This window comes from Choloepus didactylus, chromosome 9 (assembly GCF_015220235.1).
Source record: "Choloepus didactylus isolate mChoDid1 chromosome 9, mChoDid1.pri, whole genome shotgun sequence".
In the NCBI taxonomy this organism is placed as follows: domain Eukaryota; kingdom Metazoa; phylum Chordata; class Mammalia; order Pilosa; family Megalonychidae; genus Choloepus; species Choloepus didactylus.
Genome location: NC_051315.1, coordinates 42,410,292 through 42,433,725, shown reverse-complemented (window position 1 = coordinate 42,433,725; position 23,434 = coordinate 42,410,292). Strand labels below are relative to the sequence as shown.

At 34.0% G+C, this 23,434-nt stretch overlaps 1 protein-coding gene across 3 annotated transcripts in view; it reads right to left on the bottom strand.

Moving 5' to 3' along the window:
• The window catches only part of GALNT13 (polypeptide N-acetylgalactosaminyltransferase 13), a 574,420-nt gene that overhangs the window by 66,285 nt on the left and 484,701 nt on the right, over positions 1-23,434 (bottom strand). For all 3 annotated transcript variants that reach the window (XM_037849905.1, XM_037849906.1, XM_037849908.1), the window contains one exon: positions 7,628-7,767. In XM_037849905.1, coding sequence (XP_037705833.1) covers positions 7,628-7,767 — 140 coding nt within the window. The remainder of the gene's footprint in view (positions 1-7,627; positions 7,768-23,434) is intronic.

The window sequence follows — 23,434 nt, the reverse complement described above, 5'->3', positions numbered from 1 at the left end:
CCAAGTCCTTATAATACAAGGATCCCGACCTCAGAGACTTCTCCTTTGGAGATCGCCCACACTCACTTCCTTTAAGTGTGTATTTTCACTACACATTAAGCTTCTTGGCTATACACACTGACAAGTCTTTGGGTTATTTCCTGAAGCTGAATCAAGAACCCTCACGGCACCAACTCCTAGTTGAGGTCTCGACTTCTCTGGCATCAAGTTTAGAACTACAGGGGCTCTCTGGCATCAACTAGGCTTGCCTGATGGTTTGAAGCTGTAAGTACAGAAGAGATCACTTTCTTTTAATGCACTCCTAAATGTAAACCTATTGTAGGCGGGACCTTTTAATTAGGTTATTCCAGTAGAGGCCTGCCCCAGGGTGGATCTTAATCCTTTTACTGGAGTCATTTACGAAAGGATAAAGGAGATAGAGAAGCTAAGAGAGCCAGGGAAGCCAAGAGACAGGGAAGCATGCAGAAGCTGAGAGAGGAAGTCACTGAGGCCAGAAATCTGGAAATGAGGAACCAGCCCAAGTGACAGAGGTGTCTTGGATTGCCAGCAGCCTTTCTTGAGGGAGAAGGTATCATCCTGTTAAAGTCTTAATTTGGATATTTTCATGGTCTTAGAACTGTCAACTTGAAAGCTAATAAATCCCCATTGTTAAAAGCCAGTCCATTTCTGATATACTGCATTTCGTCAGCTTTACCAAACCAAAACCAAGTCTGATAACCAGATTCAAAAAAACCCATGAATACCTACAAGGCAGACTGATGTACAACAGGCTGTTCTGAAGTCAGTGAACCCAATAATGTGGGCATATGCAATATTTTCTGCAAGGTAAAAAAACAGTCACCTGTGCTTTTTTCTGACAACACTCAACAAACAAATCCTAATGCACACCAAAGGACATGTTAACAAACAGGAAAGTTCACACATTCAAACTATGCATCAGATTTATTTCATTTTCTGATATGCAAAGGAAATCAGGATGATTTTGTGTGATTTAGAATCAGGACATTTCTACAAACACCTGGGCCATCAGCCAAATAAGTACTCCCAAAAAACGTTGTTTAAGCAAAGAGTAAAATTTTGGAAATTACCCTGATCTTGTCACTGGTACCATATTATCTGACACCAGTTGCTTGATCATGCCATTAATCCTGAGAAAAATCTAGGCAAGAACCATCAAAAAATTTCACCCCCTGGAAATTCCTTACAGATTCTGTTCTATCACCGATATGGATACAAGCAGAGCAAAGCACACTCCTAGTTCCAAGATCTGAAAATCCTTTTGACTTTTTATGGAATTGTGGTGGCATCAAAGTATGGCTTAGAGCCAGGAGAATTTTAACTTTAATTACTGTCTGCTTAGATGTTTCTTTGTTTACATGTACTCTTATTGCTTGAAAACACAATTCTTAATGACATAAAGTTGAGAGTATTTTTCCCCTCCTGTGTTTTGATGTTTGAAATCAGCAAGCCTTTTTCTAAATGTTCCTACTTAGCAGCAGCATCACTGGTTGTTTTCACCACTTACATAATTTATTCACTAGCTTTTGCTCCCTCTGCTGGATTGTAACAGCAAGCAGCAACAGAAACTCCAATTTAAAAAAGAGGCATATAGTTTCCCCCCACTAACCTTTGCATTTCAAAACTAACTTGTAAAATCAATTCTTAAGATAAGTCAGTCTAAGCTTAAAGCAGCTTTTTTAATTATCCCAGCACATGCTTATTCTTCAATTGCACATTGTTTCTCATTATCATTATTTTGCATATGTCAATTTCATTTGGTTTCTCTTTACTTTATAAAAGAGGGAAACAGGCACATTTGTACTCATTTCTAGAGTTCAATGTTCGTGTTTCCAAAACATAATTGCTCTGGTGGATATGGATTTAAATATATTTTCTGTTTACTAAATTTTGAATAAATCAGAAGGATAAGTACATAATATATACATTTAATAAACTGAAATTGACTTTACTTTTCTAGTATATTAGAATAGCTAGAAGGAAACACCTGAAACTATTGAACTGTAATCCAGTAACCTTGATTATTGAAGATGATGGTATAACCATATAGCTTTTACGGCATGACTATGTAATTGTGAAAACCCTGCGACTGATACTCCCTTTATCCAGTGTATGGACAGATGAGTAAGAAAAAAAGACAAAAAATAAGTAAATAATACGGAGGGATAAGGGTTATGGGATGTTTTGGGTGTTCTTTCATTATGTTTATTCTTATTTTTATTTTTTATTTTTTGGAGTAATGAAAATGTTCAAAAATTGATTGTGGTGATGAATATACAACTATATGATGATAACTTGAAACACTGATTGTACACTTTGGATGATTATCTGGTATGTGAATGTGGGAGCCCCTGGCCCCCAAGTGTCTTGAAGACTGCACACAGCAGTTTGCTTGAGCTAGGACAGTTAAGGTTTGACCTATTCTATTTGTAATATCAGGTGCTAACTGTAATCTATACCTGAAACTACCTCCTCCCTGAGACACCCTGAGATAATTATCTCTATAATCCTCCCCTCCTCCCTGCTCCCAGCCTTATGTTCTCATACCCGTTGGAATATCAAGCCCTTATAACCAGCTGATTCAGCCCTCCAAAGTGTGGACTATTTCCATGTTGTGCTCTGAACACGCCGCCATTCAGAGCAGCTCCTGAATCCATTCAGAGAAGCTCCTGATTTCAGGGCAACGTGACTCGACTTCCCCACCCTGTAGGTAAGCCCCAGAATAAAAGCTCATGTCTCAGAATGTGTCCAGTGCTTTCTTCAGTCCTTTAGCTACAAAAGCCCTCTTGGGCTATGACAGTGAATATATCTCAGTAAAGTTGCATTTAAAATTAAAAAAAAAAAAAAAAATGACTTTACTTATGAAGGCTTAGGTTGAGAATAGCCAGATTAATGACTGTGAGATTAAAAAATTCTTATTAGGGAATAACCTAACCCCCTTCTAAAGAACATAGAAAAATAAACAATTTCATTCACATTGGTAGATTAAAAAACTGGAAGAATTCAGTAAGTGCCAAACTAGAATACAGTAAGTGCCAAATTAGAATAAGTTCTAGTCTAATTTCAGCAATATGAGGCCAAAAATATTTTTTTTCAGGTAATAAAATAGTTCATTTTATTTATCTGACAAAGACTGACATATTCTGGCTATATATGTGTACATAGTTATCCTAGGATGGAAATTAGTTATCAGGTCATCAACAATTTTAGAAATAAAATCACAGGCACAGATAATGCCCCCTTTGGGTTGGCCATCTGAAATGAGGCTTTCTTACTGGTTATCCTATTAAAGGGTCAAGAAGACTGTGGATCTATAAATAGACTTCCTGATTACCAGCAGAGAGGGCAAAACTCTTAAGTGTCTTAGCTTCTGTATTTGGCAATAATTGATCTTACTCACAGTCCCTGCAGCCTATCAGTTTCACAAATGTCTATTTTTGGTTGCTTAAATTTTCTCTTCAACAATATTTAAGGAACACAATTTCATTATGTGCAAGGACCTTAACCAGTCGCTGTGTTTAGAGGACCCAAGAGGGAAAAGAAATACTTAGGTCAAGTAAACAATACAGAATGCACAAGACCAATGTCAAAATCTTTTCAAAGCAACATTCAGATGCAAATTTTAAGCCCCAAGAGTTAAGTCATTTAGTACCAAAAATTCTCTTCTTCCTATTGACCTTTAGTATTCCTGTGTTCTTTATAGCTCAAGATATATTGTTTTTTTCAGAATGCTAGCATGTCATAGCCCAAACGTGGGGCAAGGCATTATTACTTTAGAATGCCTTTTTTCAGTCTTTTACTTGAATTAGTCTTTATTTTGCTCAAGATCAGAACTGGGCATGTTAAATCCAGTAAATTAAAGCTTTAGTTAAGGAGAGAATTTAATGCTACAAAGAGTTCAACTTCCTTATTTCATTATGATCAGCTTACTGAGTGTAAAACACACATACTTCATTATGCTACTTACAGGTTTTAGTTCAAAGCAATTGCACAGCTTTTAATTTCCTATTGGAAATTACATGCAATCCATGGGCTGGGTAAAGTAATATTTCAATTACCTGAGTAAGATGCAAACATATTAGAAATTAGGATACCTAATCTGATATCAATAACTCTATGATAATTATCATGGTGATGGTATAAGATAACAAAGAAGCTTAATATCATATTTGCCTCTGCATCTTTCAATAAAAGATACAAAGAGAAATTGACAGAGAAATGTTTTTATTCACCAATACACAGTGATATTAAGTACATAATTTTTAAAAAAACATTAAAATTTAAGGAATACATAAACTACTAAATCCTAACAATCTCATTTTAAATTAAGTGAGGAAAACATATGAATATACTACAAAGAAATGATTTTGTTGTCTTGAGGACAAGTAGTTTGGGCACCTGATACTACTTTGGAGGTCGAACTCTTTGAGAGAAAGTGCCTTCATATATAAGGAGGGATAGCTTTTTACATTCTTCTAAAAAGGTTAATGACAGGCAGTAAGAAAGAAAAAGGTTCAGCTGATAAGGCTGTAAGTAAACGACTGCTGTCCATTAACAGTTCACCCTAACTCATTACCAAATTGTCAGTCTTAAATTATGTATACATGGCTACACAAAATTGAATTGGGAGGCAGTGTTTTGTGAATTTGTCTTCCTGTTTCCATAGAAACAGACGCTGGATTGCATTTCTCTAAGACTGGTTTTTAAAGTGGAAAACCACAGTATATCAATACCCTAGCAAGTTCAAAACTTGATGTATCGCAAAGCTTTTTGAATTTGGGAGGATTTTTGGAAGGAAAAGATCATAGCATTTTTTTATACCCCAGGTAAGATACTTACTTCTACTGATTTCTTTACCTGTTTCTCTTTGATCATCTTCCCCTCCCCCAGTACAGTGGACTGGCTTAAGAAAAAGGGTCTTTCCTTGTTTGACTTTGCATCCTTAGCATATCACATGGGGTCTACCACAAGCTCTTATTTCAAAAAAGCATTCTGAATGAATACAATATAATAATATAAGCTATTTTTTCCCCTCCAGTTATAAGAAAAAAGTGATTTTTAAGGTCACATTAACATGGATTTGAATCCTGACTTCAATATTTAACTAGCTTTGTGACAGTTCAATCATATAAACTTTCTACACATCAGTTTCCTTATTAAATAGGGGATAATAACAAAACCCAAGCCGTGGAGTTGTTGTGGTTTTTAAATGATACAATGCTTGTAAAGCACCTCTTATAATGCTTGGTATAGTTTGGTAAGAGACCAGTGAATGGGAGCTATAATTACAATAGCTCTCACTACTGGTGCTGCTACTACTTCCTGCTAGGTATTGTGCTAGATGCTTTATAACTTCAGTGATCACTGTAGCCCTGTATTATTGCCTTCATTCTGCTGACAGAAGCACCAGAGGAGACACCTAGGCTGCTCAAGTTGTAAACTCTGAGGGCACGATTTGAACCGTCTCAGTCTGATGCTAGGGCCTGGGCTTTTTCCAATACAACATGCTGCCTCATCTGGATATGTTTTAAAAGCACAGAGAGGCTCAATCCCTCTTTTTAAAAGCATTTCAAAATATTTCTATAAATTAAAATATGGTCACTTGATTCATTACAGAAGACAGCTAATTTAAAATCAGTAAATTGTACAAAGGGATTTGCCCACCCTATACTCTATTTCATCTTTACTTCTTCAGGAAGTCAATTAGATTTCATTGATGCAGTGCAGGAAAGCATAAAATTGGATTTTTAACTTGGAAGTAAACATCTAAGTTCTTTTTTGGAGCCCTGAGTCTTTCTCAGGAGTCACCCTGGTGACCCCAGAGATCTTACAAAAGTAGTTTGCTCATCTTTGTCTTATTACAGCCCTTGGTTATGCCTCATTTTAGAAAAAGGAATCAATGTTTCCTAATCAGCTGAAACCACTGATTACAGTGTGAGAAAGACTCTACTATAAGAATACAAAACTTCTTTCTCCTAAGGGCACAATCAGATTCATGAATGTTCAAACAGACTTTTCAATGAAAAGGTGAGATTATTAGTCATTTCACTGGGGCACGTCAGTAGAACTAGATTATAATAACTAACATGTAAATTGTGTTCTAGTTTAAAAAGCACTCTCATATATTTTAGGAATTGAGTATAAAACCCTGTGAGATTGGTGCTACATATTTGAAAACAGCTACAGCCACCCCTTATCCCCACCCAAACAAGCAAAGAACAAAAAACAAGCAGACCCAAACCAAAAGCCTGAGAGGCAAGATTAAGCGACTAATGCAAAGTCACATAGCTAGAAAGTGGTAAAATCAGTAAAGTCAGTGTTATTACATTCTACTTTTTACTACATTACTTAGATTCAGGTTAAATATATGTAAGATAAAAGAGTCTATAGAGAGACATTTACATGGCTAAGAAGGAAGTGGAGATTCGGCAAATTGAACATGGACATGGCGCAGAAAAACAACCATTAGAGAGAGTTTGGTTCATGCCATTCAGCTCTAGTATTTTTGCTTTCATTGTTTTCTAGTTAATTAAAAGTAAGGTATATTTATGGAATAAAGAGTTTTAAGGGAGATGACCCAAAAAAGTACTAAGGTGAACCATATAAATTTTCAGATATTCTATCTACCATGCCTTCAGATATTTTACCATAACTGACAGAAATGGCAATTTCAACCAAAGAATAAACCTAATTACTCATTATTTCCCAAATGCATAATGTTATTGCTTTTGAAATGTTTTATCATTACCAATTTAAAATCTGTTTTGATTTTTAACCCATATCTATTATATGGAAAATTACCAATATGGGACATATAATTCATAAAAGATACAAATCTTACTTTGAGCAGCTGAATATATATTTTATATGTGTTTATATAGTTATGATGAAGCCAAATGCATATTTCTGAAACTAACATAGTTTGAAAGAGGATGGTATAGATGAATGGTGCTCAGTGGATTTTCAAAGTCAATAAAATTTTATTAATAATCCTAGGATATTATTTGTCCTTTTCACTCTCTCTCATGAATGCACAGGAGTTTTCCAGAGACTACATGATGTATGATATCAAAACAGGCTGAATACCAAAACAGATATGAGAATGCAGCTATTGTCTATGAAGCCAGACATTAACAAAATTTACAAAATTGTAAAACAGTGCTATTCTTCTTGCTATCTGTTTTTGTTTTGGAAAAATATAATTATTTTTCATAAAAATGTTATTCATATTTTTGTTACTGCATTGTTTTTTTAAATAAATTATTAAATAAATATTTTAAAGTTCTCTGTTTTAGTACAGATAACCCACATAAACAAAAGCTCCTTGGGGTCCGCAATAAATTTTAAGAAAATATGACCAAATATTTTTAGAACTGTTGGTATAGAAACAAGAAAATACTGTTTGTTGAGTCTTAAACTTTCTTTTTACTTTTACAATTGCCTATGATGAATACCTTTACAGTTCTTATAAAATAGGAGGTCATTTAAAATAGATCTCCCTTAAAAGCTTTATAGCGTTTTATTCATAACATGAAAAATATTGAGCTCCTTAGAAATTGCTCCATTTGCAAAATATATTTATACCTTAACCAAGATAAATAATTCATACCTCACCAAGTGAGTAATAACGTCTTGGGATCTGGGAGTCCGGATAGATGTTTTCTAGGTACCAAGAGAAAGGCTTACACTTCAGATTTTCTCTTAGTGTTTTTCTGACTGTCACATCTCCATAATCCACTTTGACAACACCTGGAATTTTTCAGAGAAACACATAAATCAGTTTGTGCTATTTTCATTTTAGCACTGTTTCATGCTGTTTACTTTGCCATCAATTTTTTTCCCTCTCTAATTATAACCCCCTCAAATTCAATTGCATATACAGCTGCCACTACACTGATTTTGTTACTGCCATTCAATTAGTAAGTTAAATAGATTAAAAAAAAAAACATTTAATCCATTGGTTATGACTTTTCAAATGCAAATATTTATCACCAAGTACTTGTAACTCTCAGATTGAATAATTAATCAACTAAGTGTAAACTGGTATTAATTTAGCATCTCATAATCACAACTAATTGAGCTGTGTGATATTGTGTGCTTCTCTTTAACAAAAATTTCAATTGCTCTAATGTTTTTAATGCACATATTTTCTCTACAGTGTAATTTTTCACCATCTGTAAATTTTATGAGAAACTTATATAAATACGATCCTCAAAATGGACTGTGCGCATATGTGTCCTACCTTTCTCTTCTTTTTGAACTTCTGTCTAGGTTTATCATAGATCTGATGTTTTTCCTATTTCATTTTATGAATTATTGTAAGCCACCTCAAGTCCTTTGCAAGAGTTAAGTTAGTAAATAAATAAGCTTAAAGAAACTAAGATATAAACAAATTAACAGGAATATACTCATGTATATATTAAAATTGCTTAATTTTACTTCATAGAATAATAGAACATATGCAATAAAAATGAGTATTTGCATTTCAGATTATAATAGGATAGTTTTAGTTGAGAAATAAAAATAATAATGTCACTAATTTATAATGTCATAATTTTAATGTAATCATATGGTGACTTGTGATTTGGTCATTATTTGCAATATTAAAAGTGACATTCGACTGATATGAATAACTAACTACAAAATTGCAATTATTACTTAGATTATCTTGAAAAGTGTTAAATGTTTAACTTGTTTCTTTAAGGACAGTAAAAAAACTGTGCTTGGCACAGAAAAAAATGGCTCAATATTTAGGATATTCTATCCCAATTAAGCAGTTAAGCTAATTGATCATTCTGTAATATTAGGAGCAATTGTATATAGCAAATGCTATTATTCAGGTTACTGTATTCAAAAGCAGAAACACACTTGGTGCCTATCTACCAGCCCAGCCCACTCCCCCATTGTCACAGCAGACTTTTTGTTTTTTCAAAATTAAATCCCATAGTTTTGATAGAAAGCATTCTGATGATGCACAAGTAGCTAAACTGTTTCTTCCCTAAAGAAAGTATTTATTTTTTTAGCTGGTGTTTTGAAAGGAAACAACAGGGTCTTTGGGCTTTTTTTTTTTTTTTTTAACAAGAATTGCTTTCAAAAGAATTCTATCTGAATTTGCAATAACCTTTAAAAGAAGAGGCTCAAAAACATTTACCACAATAGATCACTAAAAATCTCTTTGTGTAAAATGACAAGACAATTGAAATGCTCTAATACATAGTCCTCAAAATTATATAAAGAGATGCCATTGGGTCCAGATAAAAAGCACTGTACCTTCAGAGGACTTAATTCAACAATAAATTTTACTGTTCTGGTTTCATTTTTGAGTTGAGTAAACTTAATTAAGATGGCATATTCAATATCTGTATGTTCCCTTTTTCATCATGTTAAGATTTAGTAGTCCTGGATCCAGAATTGTTTTCCTAGGTGGGTTTTACGAGCAGTTTTCTGATTGGAAGAAATGTTTGAAGATTCATGTACATATCATTTTACATCACATCACACAAAATATTAATTGCCTACATCAAATTTGGCAGAAGGTGGTTGGTGGGCAGTGATAGAGATTACTGAGGAAAGCTAACGCCTTCTTACCCTACCACCTCAAAGCCACCTCTTGGCACTACAACTGTGACTCAGATTTTGTCCTATTCCTGAATAAATACTTTAAATTTTCTTTATGAATGCTCCAAAATATGTATAGTCTAATCTTAATATTTTAAAGATGATGGCTTTTTTCTTCTGTATCAATATTTTCCAGTTCAGAAGTGAGATACGTTAAGACTGCAGTGCTCACCAAAAATTCCATTTACCTCTTCACATTTCCCAGGTCCCTGCAGTTCAGCAAGGACATGTGACTGGCCCTGGCCAATGAACTGTGGGGAAAAGGGACAAATGTCATGTGTAGTCTGAAAAATGGAAGAGTAGGTACAAGATGCTCCAACTCTTTTCATGCACTACAGAGAAGAGAAGGCCTTGTATTCCAGATGGTGCTGCTTCTAGATGGCGGAGTGACTGTACCTCTCAACCACCCTGTCCTGACAGACACCTTGTCACATACATTTAATAAATAGGAAAAAAAAATCCCTTTGTTGTATAAATCACTAAGATTTTGAGTCCTTTGTTAGCCTAGCCTATTCTCCCAAGTATAGTGTCTCACTGTGGCCCTCTCAAGTGGAGGCTGTTTTAGCTTCAAAAATTTCATGGCCCCCCCGTTAGGCAGTTGGAAGTGAGATAGCTGCTCCCTTTGTTCTTTATTGACATTCCTAGACTGTTTCTTCTGTTTTCTCCCTCCTCCCTCTAAGAGCTGAGATGCTTTGAAGAACAAGCTGATTTACCTTTTATGGTCATCTGTCAATCTCAGTCATTACTCCTCATTTATTAGCAATTTGTGGTACCTGCTCATGGTGTTCCTCTCTACTAATATTCCTGTCGATATTCCTGATGACTTTGACATCCATGCTGATGATCCTTTCATTATTCTTGCCTTGAAATTCAATTTCTAATCATCTTTCTTCCATGCCATCTCTCAACCTAACTTGCCAATACCAAGTAACTCAACATTTCCCATCTGGGACTAACACTTCCTTTCATTCCACCCTACCCAATATTTCAATCTTTGTAATATACAACTTTTCCATGTTTTTTTTAATCTATCTCCAGTTATTAATTCTTTCCTTATCCAGCATAATGCCTTGCCTTCATTATCACCATTCCCCTGCATTAAATGTCAACACTCTCTCTACCTCTACTGTATTCTGACAAATGCCAATCTGATTAAACTCATTTCTTTGTTTTCTCTGAACCTTCACCAGAGCTGAGGAAGGTGGCTGGAGAAGAACAACAATTATACAGACTTTAACTTTAGGGCTATAAATTTCAACTATGCCCTTAGCACTACAAGGAATTATATTACATTTCCCCTCATCAAATTACTCTCTCACTCTCCTTGTTGACTCTTCCATACTTTCTTTTCACTTCTCAAATCTTTAACACCTACCTTTGCTTTCAGCCCATATCATTGCTTTATATCTTATAAGAAAATAAAAGCACTCAAAAGAGAACTGCCTGACCAACCTATTAGAATCATGTATTTTTACCTCTACCTTGTGTCCTCTTCAACAGATTAATTGTCCCTTCCCCTCTCGAAGGACAGTGACTTCACTTACACACAGGATTCTATAACTACTTACTATTCAAGGACTTTGTTAATACAACTAGCTTCCCTGCCATACAGAATCAATTTTTCCTTGGCCAGAAAACAAAAATGGCTACTAACTGTCACCTAAAAACAACCAACCATACAAAAATAAAATCACCAAAAAATCACCTTCCTAGACCCTTTGTCTGCCTACTATTTTCCTGCTGCACTCTTTTCCACCTGCTGAGTCTACTTTCTCATCTCACACACAAGCACACACTCCTCTAAAGAGACTTTCATCCCCATCATCTACGGAAGCTACATTTATTGATTTTTGTTTGTGTAATAACGTCTATCTTTCCTGACCTAATGCTCAATTCTCAACCCTGGATTACATATCCTTATAGGAGCATTTTGTATAATTGACTGCTCACTCCCTCCTTCTTTGCACCCTTTTTCACTTGGCTTCCAGGAGACCAGACACTCAGCGGAAGCTCCTTTGCTTAGTCTTCTTCCTTGAGGCACTACGAGCTTGAATGAAATTACTCAGATACATGGCTTGAAATGCCATCTCAGTTGTCTGCCCAACACTTATGTCCAACCCCAACTTCTCAAAAGTAGTTTATTCAATTGATTACCCAATATTTTTACATGGATATCTAATAGGCCCTTCAAAACTGGCATATCCAAGTTCTCCTGATTCTCCAACTTCCTCCATCTCCAAGGTTCTTCATTTCAGTAACTAGCATAAATATCCACCCATTTTCTCAGGGCAAAACCATATGTGTAATTCTCTTCACCTAACATACACATTCAATTCATCATGAGTTCCTGTTGGTTTTACATTCACAGAATATCCCCAGACCTTTAGCATAACCTCTACTGCTACCATCTTTGTGCCCACCACTTTCATCTCTTGCCAAGTAGTACTGCGATGGCCTGTAACTGGTCTCCCTGGCATCTTGCATTCTTCCATCTATTCTTTATTCAACTTTGCCTATTCCCTAGGAAATATATTTAAAATGTTAAGTCAAATCATGTCATTCCCCTGTTCAAATCTTCCAGTGATTTTCCACTGGATTAAGAATAATTGACAAATACCTAAGCATTATGTGAAGATTTTTCATGAACTGGCTCTGGACTCTTTTTCTGAGTTCACAGTCTGTGCTCACTTAATTTTAGATATACTGACTTTTTTTTCTTTGCTTTTCTTCCAACATGCCAAAGTCATTTCCAATTCAAGTTACAAGGAACTTTCATGGATTATCCTTCACTCAATCAAGTGTCTGCTCAAACTTCACATCCTCAGGTTTACTCTCTCACCTCCCTATTTAAATTTATCCCTCCTTCCCATCATTCTGGATCATGCTTATCCCTTTACCCATCTTAATTTTTCTGTATAACATGTATTAAAATATGATATGCTACAGATTAAATTACCCTTTTCCTCCCCAACAAAAAGTTCAGAAATTATTTAATCTTCTGGAATCTAATGCATGCTGTTTGATGGCATCTTATATGATGCTGTGAATATCAAACAAAATAAATCCTGACAAAAGCTTAGAACCTGGTGCATGACAACTGATGAATACATATTGTTTACTATAGTGGATATATTGTTTTTGCATGCCTAATATCATTCTGCCTTCTGGTAACAGCACTCAAGTCTTCCTTGGACAACCATCCCTCCCTCACTTCAAATCTGGGTAGTTTGGGTAGGGTTGGCTTCATTCCTTCCCCCACCCCTCCAGCTTCATCTATGGGCACAGCATAAAGAAACATCAGGTAATGTTAAAATGAATTTTCCAATTCACGAGCTCTGGAGTGGGGCCTGAAAGTCTGTATTTATACCAAGCTCCTAGGGGTTGCTGATTTTTGCTCAGACTAGATTTTTTTTTTAAATGCAATCTTATTGAGATATATTCACACACCATACAATCCATCCAAAGTATACAATCAATGGCTCTCAGTATCATCAATCATGTAGCTGTGCAATCATTACCACCATAAATTTTAGAGTATTTTCAATACTTCAAAAAAAATAGTAATAATAACATAAAATAAAAATATAAAAGAAAACCCAAAATATTCCATACCTCTTATCCCCCCTATAATTGACCTCCAGTATTAGTGTGGTACATTTGTTACTGTTGATGAAAGAATTAAGATACTACTGTTAATTACAGTCCATAGTTTACAATAGGTACATTTTCTCTCATATGCTTCTCTATTATTAACTACTTGTAATAGTGTCATACATTTGTTCAGTTCTTGAAAGAACTTTTTTATATTTGTACTGCTAATCAAGTCATTGTCCACCAGAAGAGTCACTGTATTATACATTACCATGTATCATCTGTAGTTGTCCTTCTGGTGACATATATGACTCTCAACTACCCCTTTCAACCACATTCACTCACAATTCAGCACTATTAATTATATTCATAATGTGCTACTGTCACCTCTGTTTCCAAATGTTTAAGTTCAACCTAGTTAAAAATTCTGCACATATTAAACAATCTCTCCCATTCTCTAGCCTCATTCTATCCCCTGGTAACCTATATACTAGATTTTATGTCTATGAGTTTACATATTATAATTAGTTCATATCATAACTAATTAATATTTGTAATTTTGTGTCTGACATTTCACTCAACATAATGTCCTCAAGGTTCATCCATGTTGTCTTGCGCTTCAGAACTTCTTTCCTTCTTACTGAATTATATTCCATAACATGTATATACCACATTTTGTTTATTCATTTATCAGTTGATGGACAACTTGGGTTGTTTCCATCTTTTGGCAATTGTGAATAATGCCGCTATGAACATCAGTGTGCAGGTGTCTGTTAGTGTCCCTGCTTTCAGATCTTCTGGGCATATACTGAGTAGTGGGATTGCTGGATCGTAAAGCAACTCTACACTTAGTTTTTGCTCAAACCAGATTTTGAGTAGCACTCAAGATAATCAGAACAATCCATTTCTCAATATTATACGCACTCCACGTCAATGATTGGCTCAAGGACAGGCATGCAAGCCAGCCAGCCTAATGAAACTACACTCTGAATTTTCTGGCACTATTAGGGAGTTGAAGCTCCATTTCCTCTGGCATTTCTAGCTGTAAAGGTGATTTAAGCCGGAATCTGGGGCTATCATATAGAGAAGACCTAACACAGTGAAGCCAATGCAGAATTATGATAAATCAACAGAAAAAAAGAGAAAGAGAGAGGGAGAGAGAGAGAGAGAGAGAAAATATTGAGGGATAACAGAGGCCAAGCCAAGATCTAGTCAACAGATATTTATTTTCTCCCAACTATATACAAGCACTTGTTTTAGGCACTTGGGATACATCAGTGAACTCCATCTTCTCCATGGAGTTTACATTCCAGTGGAGGGAGATATAATTACATAGTAATAATCTAGACAGTGATACCAGCTATGGCAACAATAGAGTAGGGTAAGGGGATTGGAAAACGAGTGAGGGTGGAAGAGTGCAATAGAAAGAATCTTATACATTACTACTTTTTCAAAGGCAATTTATAAATGTGGCAGGATGTTAAGGCAAGTCTTTCAATACACGCTAGCTGTAATTCCAAGGGACTTGCAAAAGCACTGGGGAAGGGTTTGACTATCAGATAAAGATTCATAATGAGTCAGAAAAAGGAGTATGTTAATTAACTCTAGGTTTGCAGGTTTAATTAATAGGTAAATGATGACATTTATGGATTATTATATTTTATTTAATAACCTGTCCTTTATTCATTGTCCTTAAATCTATTGCATGGTTGTATTACATTTAGATATTTAGAGCAAGGATGTTTTAAATTTTTAAACAGATAATAGTTTGAATATCGTAATAATCTCAATTAAGTTCTTCTCTAGTGGAAGCTTAATAAGCTTAAGAGTTCTGGTTCCCTATAATCAGGATACTTAATGACAGAATACCCTGAATATGGGATAACACTCAGTGCTTTATACTTGAGAATACGTATTGCAGGATATGTTAAGGAGGAAATTATTGTCCTTCAATGAAGGAATGGCTAAATCAATTGTATAACTAGTTGACAAAATACTATTCAAATACTAAAATAATTGTTATCTGTTTAAAAATACAGGGAAATATTAATAAAAGGACTAAAATTGTATTGTACTGTCACTGCAACCAGGTAAAATGAAAACATATGGAATAAGATAACAATAACGAAAAACACTGAGAAAAATAAAAATAGCAATTTCTCTTTGCTACTTAAAAATTTAGAGAAAAATAATTAAGAATCCTGTAATATTTCCTTAAGCACAACAGTTACAACTGTTCAACTAATGATAAATGTGCTATATATACAATGAATTCATATTTAAAGTACATTTACATATTATGGTAGAGAAAGGAACATAGTTTAAGCTAAGAATTAATTTTTTTTTTCAAAATTCCATATGTTCAGGAGTTTTAAGAACAAGGATCTGTGTTTCTTTTCCCCTCAAAAACAATAATAATATTGAAACGGTAAATCATTTTTAAGACAACTAGAAATTATTGTATTCTAGGGTATCTAATTACTCTCTAGCTTAGAGGATTAATTGGAATTCTTGTTGTGTTTTTTAAATTTTTAAACAATTCTGTTTAATACACCATTTAAAATTTTACCCAGTCTTGATATGTACACAAATTATCCAGGCTCATAACCTCTAATTAGGAAGTCACTGGATTGAACTACATTAACAGGTTGATGGCCCATGCCAGATAATAATACATAGTGATTATCTATAGAATTTACTGTTTACTATTATTCCTGCAATTTTATTGTAATGGAAAAACAAGATAATAAATTGTACAGACAGCAAAGCTTCTGCTGAGAGCTATGCCACACAGAAGAATCTGATATCAGACAACGTCTCAATTTATCTCTGTTTGATCTCCATTGTCAAAAGTTAGAGCAGGTCTTGAGGGTGAATTTTCAAGGTAATTGCCTCAAACTTCAGTTCAGTTTGACAATAAAGATCTCATATTCAAATGCTTTGTTCCAGATCAATGAGAATATGGGAAATGAGAAAGGATAATCTTTGTAATAGCCTTTTAAGTGGAAGGTCAATTTGATATCAGTTGAGGTCAATGGACTATAAAATCCACAATCTCTAGGAAATTTTTCCAAGTAAGGACTTTCAAGGCAGTGTTTACCATCCTTCAAAAGCACTAACAGCCAGAGTATGTGGTCACTTGCTCCTTATCTCACACTTTTTAAGGAAAACAGAAAGAACATATTGATCCATTGATAATAATTCTGCATTTTGTTTTACTTTTCATTTTTCCCAGCAATAAGGATGGATTTGCATACAATCTATTGATATTTTCTCAATCACTTAAAATTATTTGTGAAATATGTATTCAATGCAGACAATTCTAAAACATAGGTAATCATGAAAAAATAAAAATCAAGGATGGATTTGCATACAATCTATTGATATTTTCTCAATCACTTAAAATTATTTGTGAAATATGTATTCAATGCAGACAATTCTAAAACATAGGTAATCATGAAAAAATAAAAATCATCTGTAATATCTCATTGTGGTTTTGATTTGTATTTCCTTGAGAGCGACAGATGTTGAGCAAATTTCTATTGGTTTCTGACCATTTGTATATCTTCTTTGGAGGTATATCTCTTCAAGTCTTTTGCCCATTATTAAACTGGATTGTTTGTCTTTTTATTGTTAAGTTGTAGGATTACTTTATATATTCTAGATATTAAACCTTTATCAAATATGTGGTTTCCAAATATTTTCTCCCATTGTGTAGGCTGTTGTTTTGCTTTCATGGAAGTCCTTTGAGGTGCAAAATTTTAAATTTTGATGAGGTCCCATTTATCAATTGTTTTCTTTTGGTGCTTGTTTTTGGTGTAAAGTCTAAGAAACCATTGCCTAACACAAGGTCCTGAAGAAGCTTTTTCGTTTTCTATTAGGAGTTTGATAGTTCTGGCTCTTATATTTGGGTCTATGACCTGTTTTGAGTAGATTTTTGTGTAAAGAGTCAAGTAGGGGTATTCCTGTTTTTGTTTTTTGTTTGTTTGCTTTTGTTGTTTTCGTTGTTTTCCAAATGGAGATCCAATTTTCCCAGCACCATTTGTTAAAAAGACTCTCCCAATTGAGTGGTCTTTGCTCCCTTGTCAAAAATCAGTTGGCCATAAATGTGAGGACTGATTTCTGAGATCTCAATTTGATTCCACTGGTCTATAAGTCTGTCCTTATGCCACTACCATGCTGTTTTGATTACTGTAGCTTTGTAATAAGTTTTAAGATAGGGAAGTGTGAGTCCTCCAACTTCACTTTTTTTTTTTTTAAGATGGCTTTAGTTATTTGGGGCCACTTACCTTTCCTTATAAATTTGATGATTGGCTTTTCCATTTCTGCAAAGAAGGTTGTTGGAATTTTGATTGGGATTGCATTGAACCTATAAATTGCTTTGGGTAGGTGTCTTAGTTTCCTATAGACATCTTATCAACATTTAGTCTTCCAATCCATGATCACGGAATGTCCTTCCATTTACTTAGGTCTTCCTCAATTTCTTTAAACGGTGTTTTGTAGTTGTCTGTGTACAAGTTCTTTACATCTTTGGTTAGACTTATTTCCAGGTATTTTGATTCTTTTAGTTGTTATTGTGAATGGAATATTTTTCTTGATTTCTTCTTCTGATTGCTCAGTTTGTGTATATAAACACTACTGTTTTTGGGGTGTTGATCTTGTATCCTATCATGTTGCTGAATTCATTTATTAGCTCTAGGAACTGTGGATTTTTCAGACAGCTGGACATTAAAGTTGTTTCGAACTTGATCATTTGTACATCCTTTTGTTTATGTCCTTGATTATTTCTTTATACTAATTTCTAGAAGCAAAATATTTGAATTAATATGCTGATTTCTTCAAGAATTTTTAAAAATATATATCTATTCTTAACCTACCCTCCAGAAAGGATGCTCAAATTTATACTCTTTCCAACTATACTAGAAGGCAATTTCTCTTCCAGAAATATTTTAATTCATTTTTAAATTTACCAAGTTTTGTTATGCAGAGAGAAGTGGTATCCCATTATTTAAAACTGATTACTAGCTGATGATAAATATTTTCCTATTGGCCGTTCTATTACTTCTTTTATGAATTGCTAATTATTCTCCTTTTCCCATTTCTTCATTGACATGTTCACCTCTTTTTGACTGATAAGCATCTTGATATGCAGATATTTGACAAACATATTGCAAATATTTAATTCATAAGCTTTTTTTTGCCATACAAAATTTTTCAGTTTTCATGTGGGAAATGGTAATATTTTCCTTTGTGTTTTCTGCTCTTGGTATCATGCTTAGAAAAGCTTCCTTATTCTGAGATATCAAAAAATATCCAGCTATATTTTCTTGCATTTCTTTTACTTTTTATACATTTTTTTTAAATTTAACTCATTAATCATCTGAAATTTATTTTAGTGTATCACTAACTATATTCATTTTTGGTTTTGGTAGTGTTTATTTCTTTACACATTTAATGACATACATTTTTGAAACAACTCACTTGATTGTTTATTCTAATTAAAGACACTAACAAGCTCTCTAGTATATCCCATTGCTTGAATAGTCAGTAGGCCATGCATTTTTATAAACTAAGTTTTATCTAGGATCAACTTAGTCTAAATATAGCTGCAGATTTAGATGATTTTATTTTGGCCCCTGTGAAATATAAATGAGGATTTGGCACTATAATATTGGCTTTCCGTGAAGGTCAATATTATTAAAAAAATAGTTACCCAAAACTTACTATTGTTCCAGCAATATGTGTTATGCTGAAGCCTTGAATATCTCGTCATACAATGATTATTTTTTTCAGTGAGAAATCTCAGGAGGAATTTTTTTATGAACTCAGAACCAGAAAAAGCTGTGTTTCCCCTTAATCACTGACTTGTTTTCATCTTACAAACACTATTAACTTTATAACTGAAAAGGTACCCCTCCAGAGACTAAATTTCTATGCTGTATTTAAATAAATGTACTGGATAATTGTCTTCTAACTTCACTCTTGCATTTATTTTGTTTTGTTATTCTTATTTTTCTTTGTCCATATTTCCCTATCTACATATTTTATCTAACATATAATATGAATTTAATGTTAGAAAACCATCTCAAAGCCTATTTTGGAATAAGACAGGCATTTTTCCATCCATCTGTGGCTTGGTATGGGATGGTTAAGTTTTATAAGGTATTGGGACAACAGATATAGCATTATTTCATATACTTTATGTTCCAGACCCCACAATAAGCACTTTTGTGTATAGTTTTTCATTAACCCCCTATAACATCTATATGTATTATTGTTTAAAGGGTGAAAGAACCGAGACTTAGAAAACTAAGTACTTGCTCAAATTTACTTAGAAAATAGCAGAAGTAGGATTAGAAGTCACCCTATTTATATAATATCAAACTTATTTCCTTACCCATTCTATTATAAAGGAGTCATAAAACTAGAGGAAATTTGAAAAACTTGTACAGATACATCTTTCTCTGGGTAGTAGTACAAAACATAGTAATCATTATCTTTCAAAAAGCAGGATCCCCTTGGCAAATTCTCCCTGCCCTGACAGATTGAGGTAATTCAATATCCTTGACAAACCTGAATTCATAAATTAAACAGTTGGTAACGGTAAAATTGTGGCTACTCTATTGATTTGACAATTAAATACAAGCCGGAATATTTCACTGTGGAATGACTGACCAATCAAAATATTTCTTTCAATAAATTGCTTCATAAATTGTATTCTATCCATCATTAGTTGTGCACAATGCTAGGTATAACTCTATTTCTTCAGTTCTACAACACAAATTGTCTTATTGTAACATCTCTGAAATAGTGATGCATTTTACAACCAATGGCATCTTACAATTGCTGTTAGGGACAAGGCAATTATATTATAGCTGTCATTGCTTGAGCAAGTGTAGCCTTGTTTTCCCTTTGTGGAATCACTAGCTAAATGCAATTTCTCTACCCTTCATAAATAAACCAAGTAATGGCCATTTAAATACATCCTGGTTGTTATCTGAAAAACCTTCGATACTTTCTCATAAAATAAAGAAAGTATCATCATGGAGATTTGCTGAGTGGCTGCAGAAAGAAAATCCCAGCAATAATATTGGATCATACTTTTAAGAAAGTCTACATCATCGACAATCTTGATGTCATTGAGAATGACAGTGGATGGAAAACACATACACATTGGTAAATACACACTGAAATGAGATTCAAGAGAATCAGCCTCCAAGTGTGGAGAATTTGCTTAACTAATTGATTTCATTTTAAAATTTTAATATATGCACAAAAGTAACATGATCACAAAGCCATGTCTTAATTAGTTTATGTCTAAAAGACTTCTTTCAACAGGATAAAATAAATCTAAGTGAAAGAAAGCTTTGTGTTATAGTTAATTGGAAACTTTTTGTAGTGGTATATAATACAATGGTGCTGTTTCAATTGGTAGCAACTTAAATTAGATGAAATACAGTACTTAAACGTTTGTTAATTGGTCATTTTAAAATTGAAACAATGAGTTAAACAAAGCTGAATAAGTTTTCTTTTTGCTACAGGATTTCTCAGAGGATGCTAAAGTCCATTGTGAATATCTGAAGTAGGAAACATTTCCAAAACGTATTTTCCTTTTTCCAGAAATTTGAAACAACAGTCCTTTACTGAAATTATTTTGAGAAACAAAGCTTTTCTGTATTTCTATTTCTAACCCAAAATATCATTCACAAGACATTAATTGATCATATTAGAGGAAAAGCTTTGTGAAAAAAATATCCTTTCTGTATGTTTTTCAAATGATTCCATTAGCAAGTTCCATTGTATGATTTTAATTAAACCAAGTCAGTGGTAATAAACACAAACCCGTAGGTTTGTAAATGTGTGTATTTTCAGTTCCTAGAATAGTATCTGATGCCACTAGGCATTCTCTAAACATTAGTTGAACTACTCTCTGTCAGGAGCCCATTCTCTCTCCTCTCTCATTTTCTCTCTCTCCTTCTTTGTCTCTCATTCTCCTTCCTGCAGTCTTTCACATATATTTATGCATAACAAATGTCTTTATATATTTGCTTTCATAACCTTGAATTATTAATTTATACTTTCAAAAAGTGTTTCAGACTTATTTATTTTATCATGTATCACTCTTTTTATATATAAACATATATATATATAAACTGTATACACAAAATCTAGCTCAGAAGTTGTTACTTGATCTCATTAACAAAAGAACATTATAACAATAATTTTTAATATACATTACATTGCATTGGTCTAGTCTATATTTATTAAAGATTCTTTTCTGCAAAGTCAATAAGGAAATCTAATTTCATTTTTGAATTATGAGCTATTACCAAAAATAGAAGTCTAATAGGACCCAAGAAGATTACTATGAATTGGTTGTCACATCTTATTAACTCAAATAATATCTGAGATTACATTATAGAACATGCTAACTCGAAATGAAGAAATAATAAGTATATATAGTCAATTCTTGATTATCTAGGCTAACAGAATGCAAAACTAGAGTATATGATTTTTTTCAATAGGAATAACTTCTATAATTTAAAGTTTTCTATTTATAAAGCAAAGGGAAAGGATTCTGAACACATGAGTCAAGTTGGAGATTGAATCATGTACCCCATAAAGACATGTACAAATCTTAATTTGTGCTCCTGTGGGTGTGAACCCACTTGTTAACAGGACCTTTGAATATATAATTAGTTAAGGTATTGTGGTGGTTTGGAGCTATGTGCCCCAGAAAAAAACATGCTCCTAAATGTAATCCTCTTATTTGTGAACAGGATGGTCAAAGATCTTATTTAGATGAAGCCAAATTGAATCAGAGTGGGCCTTAATCTATATGACTGGAGTCCTTATAAAGCAGAGGAAATTTGTACACAGCCAGTAGAAAGAAGTCGTCAGAAGAAGCCAGAGAATGAAGCAGACTGCCATGTGATGGGAGGCAGAGATGCAAGCCAAGGATCTCCAAGGATTGCAGCAAGCCAGCAGCAAATGCTACAAACTTAGGGGAGAAAGCATGGCTTGTACAGAACTTGGTTTTGGATTTCTAGCTTCCAGAACTGTGAGATAAAAAATACCTGTTGTTTAAGCCAATTTATTGTGTGGTATTTTTCATAGCAGCCCTGGAAGACTAAGACAATGGGATACAACTGAGGGAGACTAAGGAACCCACCCTTTCATTTAGTGACCAGTTCATACTGCTTGGGTTTGAATCCTGCTTGGCCATGTGTTGTATAAGTAATATTGGGCCACTCATATAACCTCACAATGTCTCAGTTTCTTCACCTACTAAATGAAAATAGTAATAGCCCCTTCCTCTGAGTATTACTGTAATTATTAAACCACTTAACATGTAACGATCTTAAACAGTACTCACTAAATGATACTTATTATGTTTGCTGTTGATTAATATGTTATGGACCTAAGGAGTCACATTGTCTCTTAACTGGAGAGTAGGCTAGTTGTTCTTTGAGCCTGTGCACGTCTACCATATATCTGAAGAATGGAACGGGAAATCAACCACTTACTATGGCCCTGATGCCCTTTCAGTCAGAAGCATACCATGCATCACAGTCAAGACTTCTCAGAATTGCACCCCTACAGCTGTCATTTAAGGTCTCAGCCCAAGTATTTTTCTGAACCCAACAAACTAACAAAATGAAGCCGAAGCTCCACACATCTCTGCACTTGCCATTTCTTCAGCCCGCATACGTATGCGGGGGTGATTTTGACACATATGTCACATATTAACAAAAGAAAAACATAAATTCCATAATCATCACAGTATCTCAGTTAAGAAGACACACTATCAAGAAAATAGGGATTGGGATATTAAAAAAGTGTTCTAAGCGAACATGTTGATTTCTGGTTTGAACAAACAACTGCAAAAATTATTCTTGGTCTCCATTGTCAATACATTTTCCCTTTTCTACAGAACTGCTTTAGCTGAGTGCTAAAGAGGACTTGAGTCAATAGTCACCTCCAGAACAATGAGCACTGGTACTATAGAACAACAAACTACAAAAATTCCCTTAAGCATGAGTCTGACTTACGATTTTTGGGGATGGGAGAGTAACATATTACTCCTGTGTTTCCTATGTAATATTTATCTTCTTCTAGAATTTGTCATGTCAAAGAATTGATGTTGAAAACAAAGCAAAGTATATTTATTGCATGCATAAAATACAGCTCATAAAACAGACTTAAC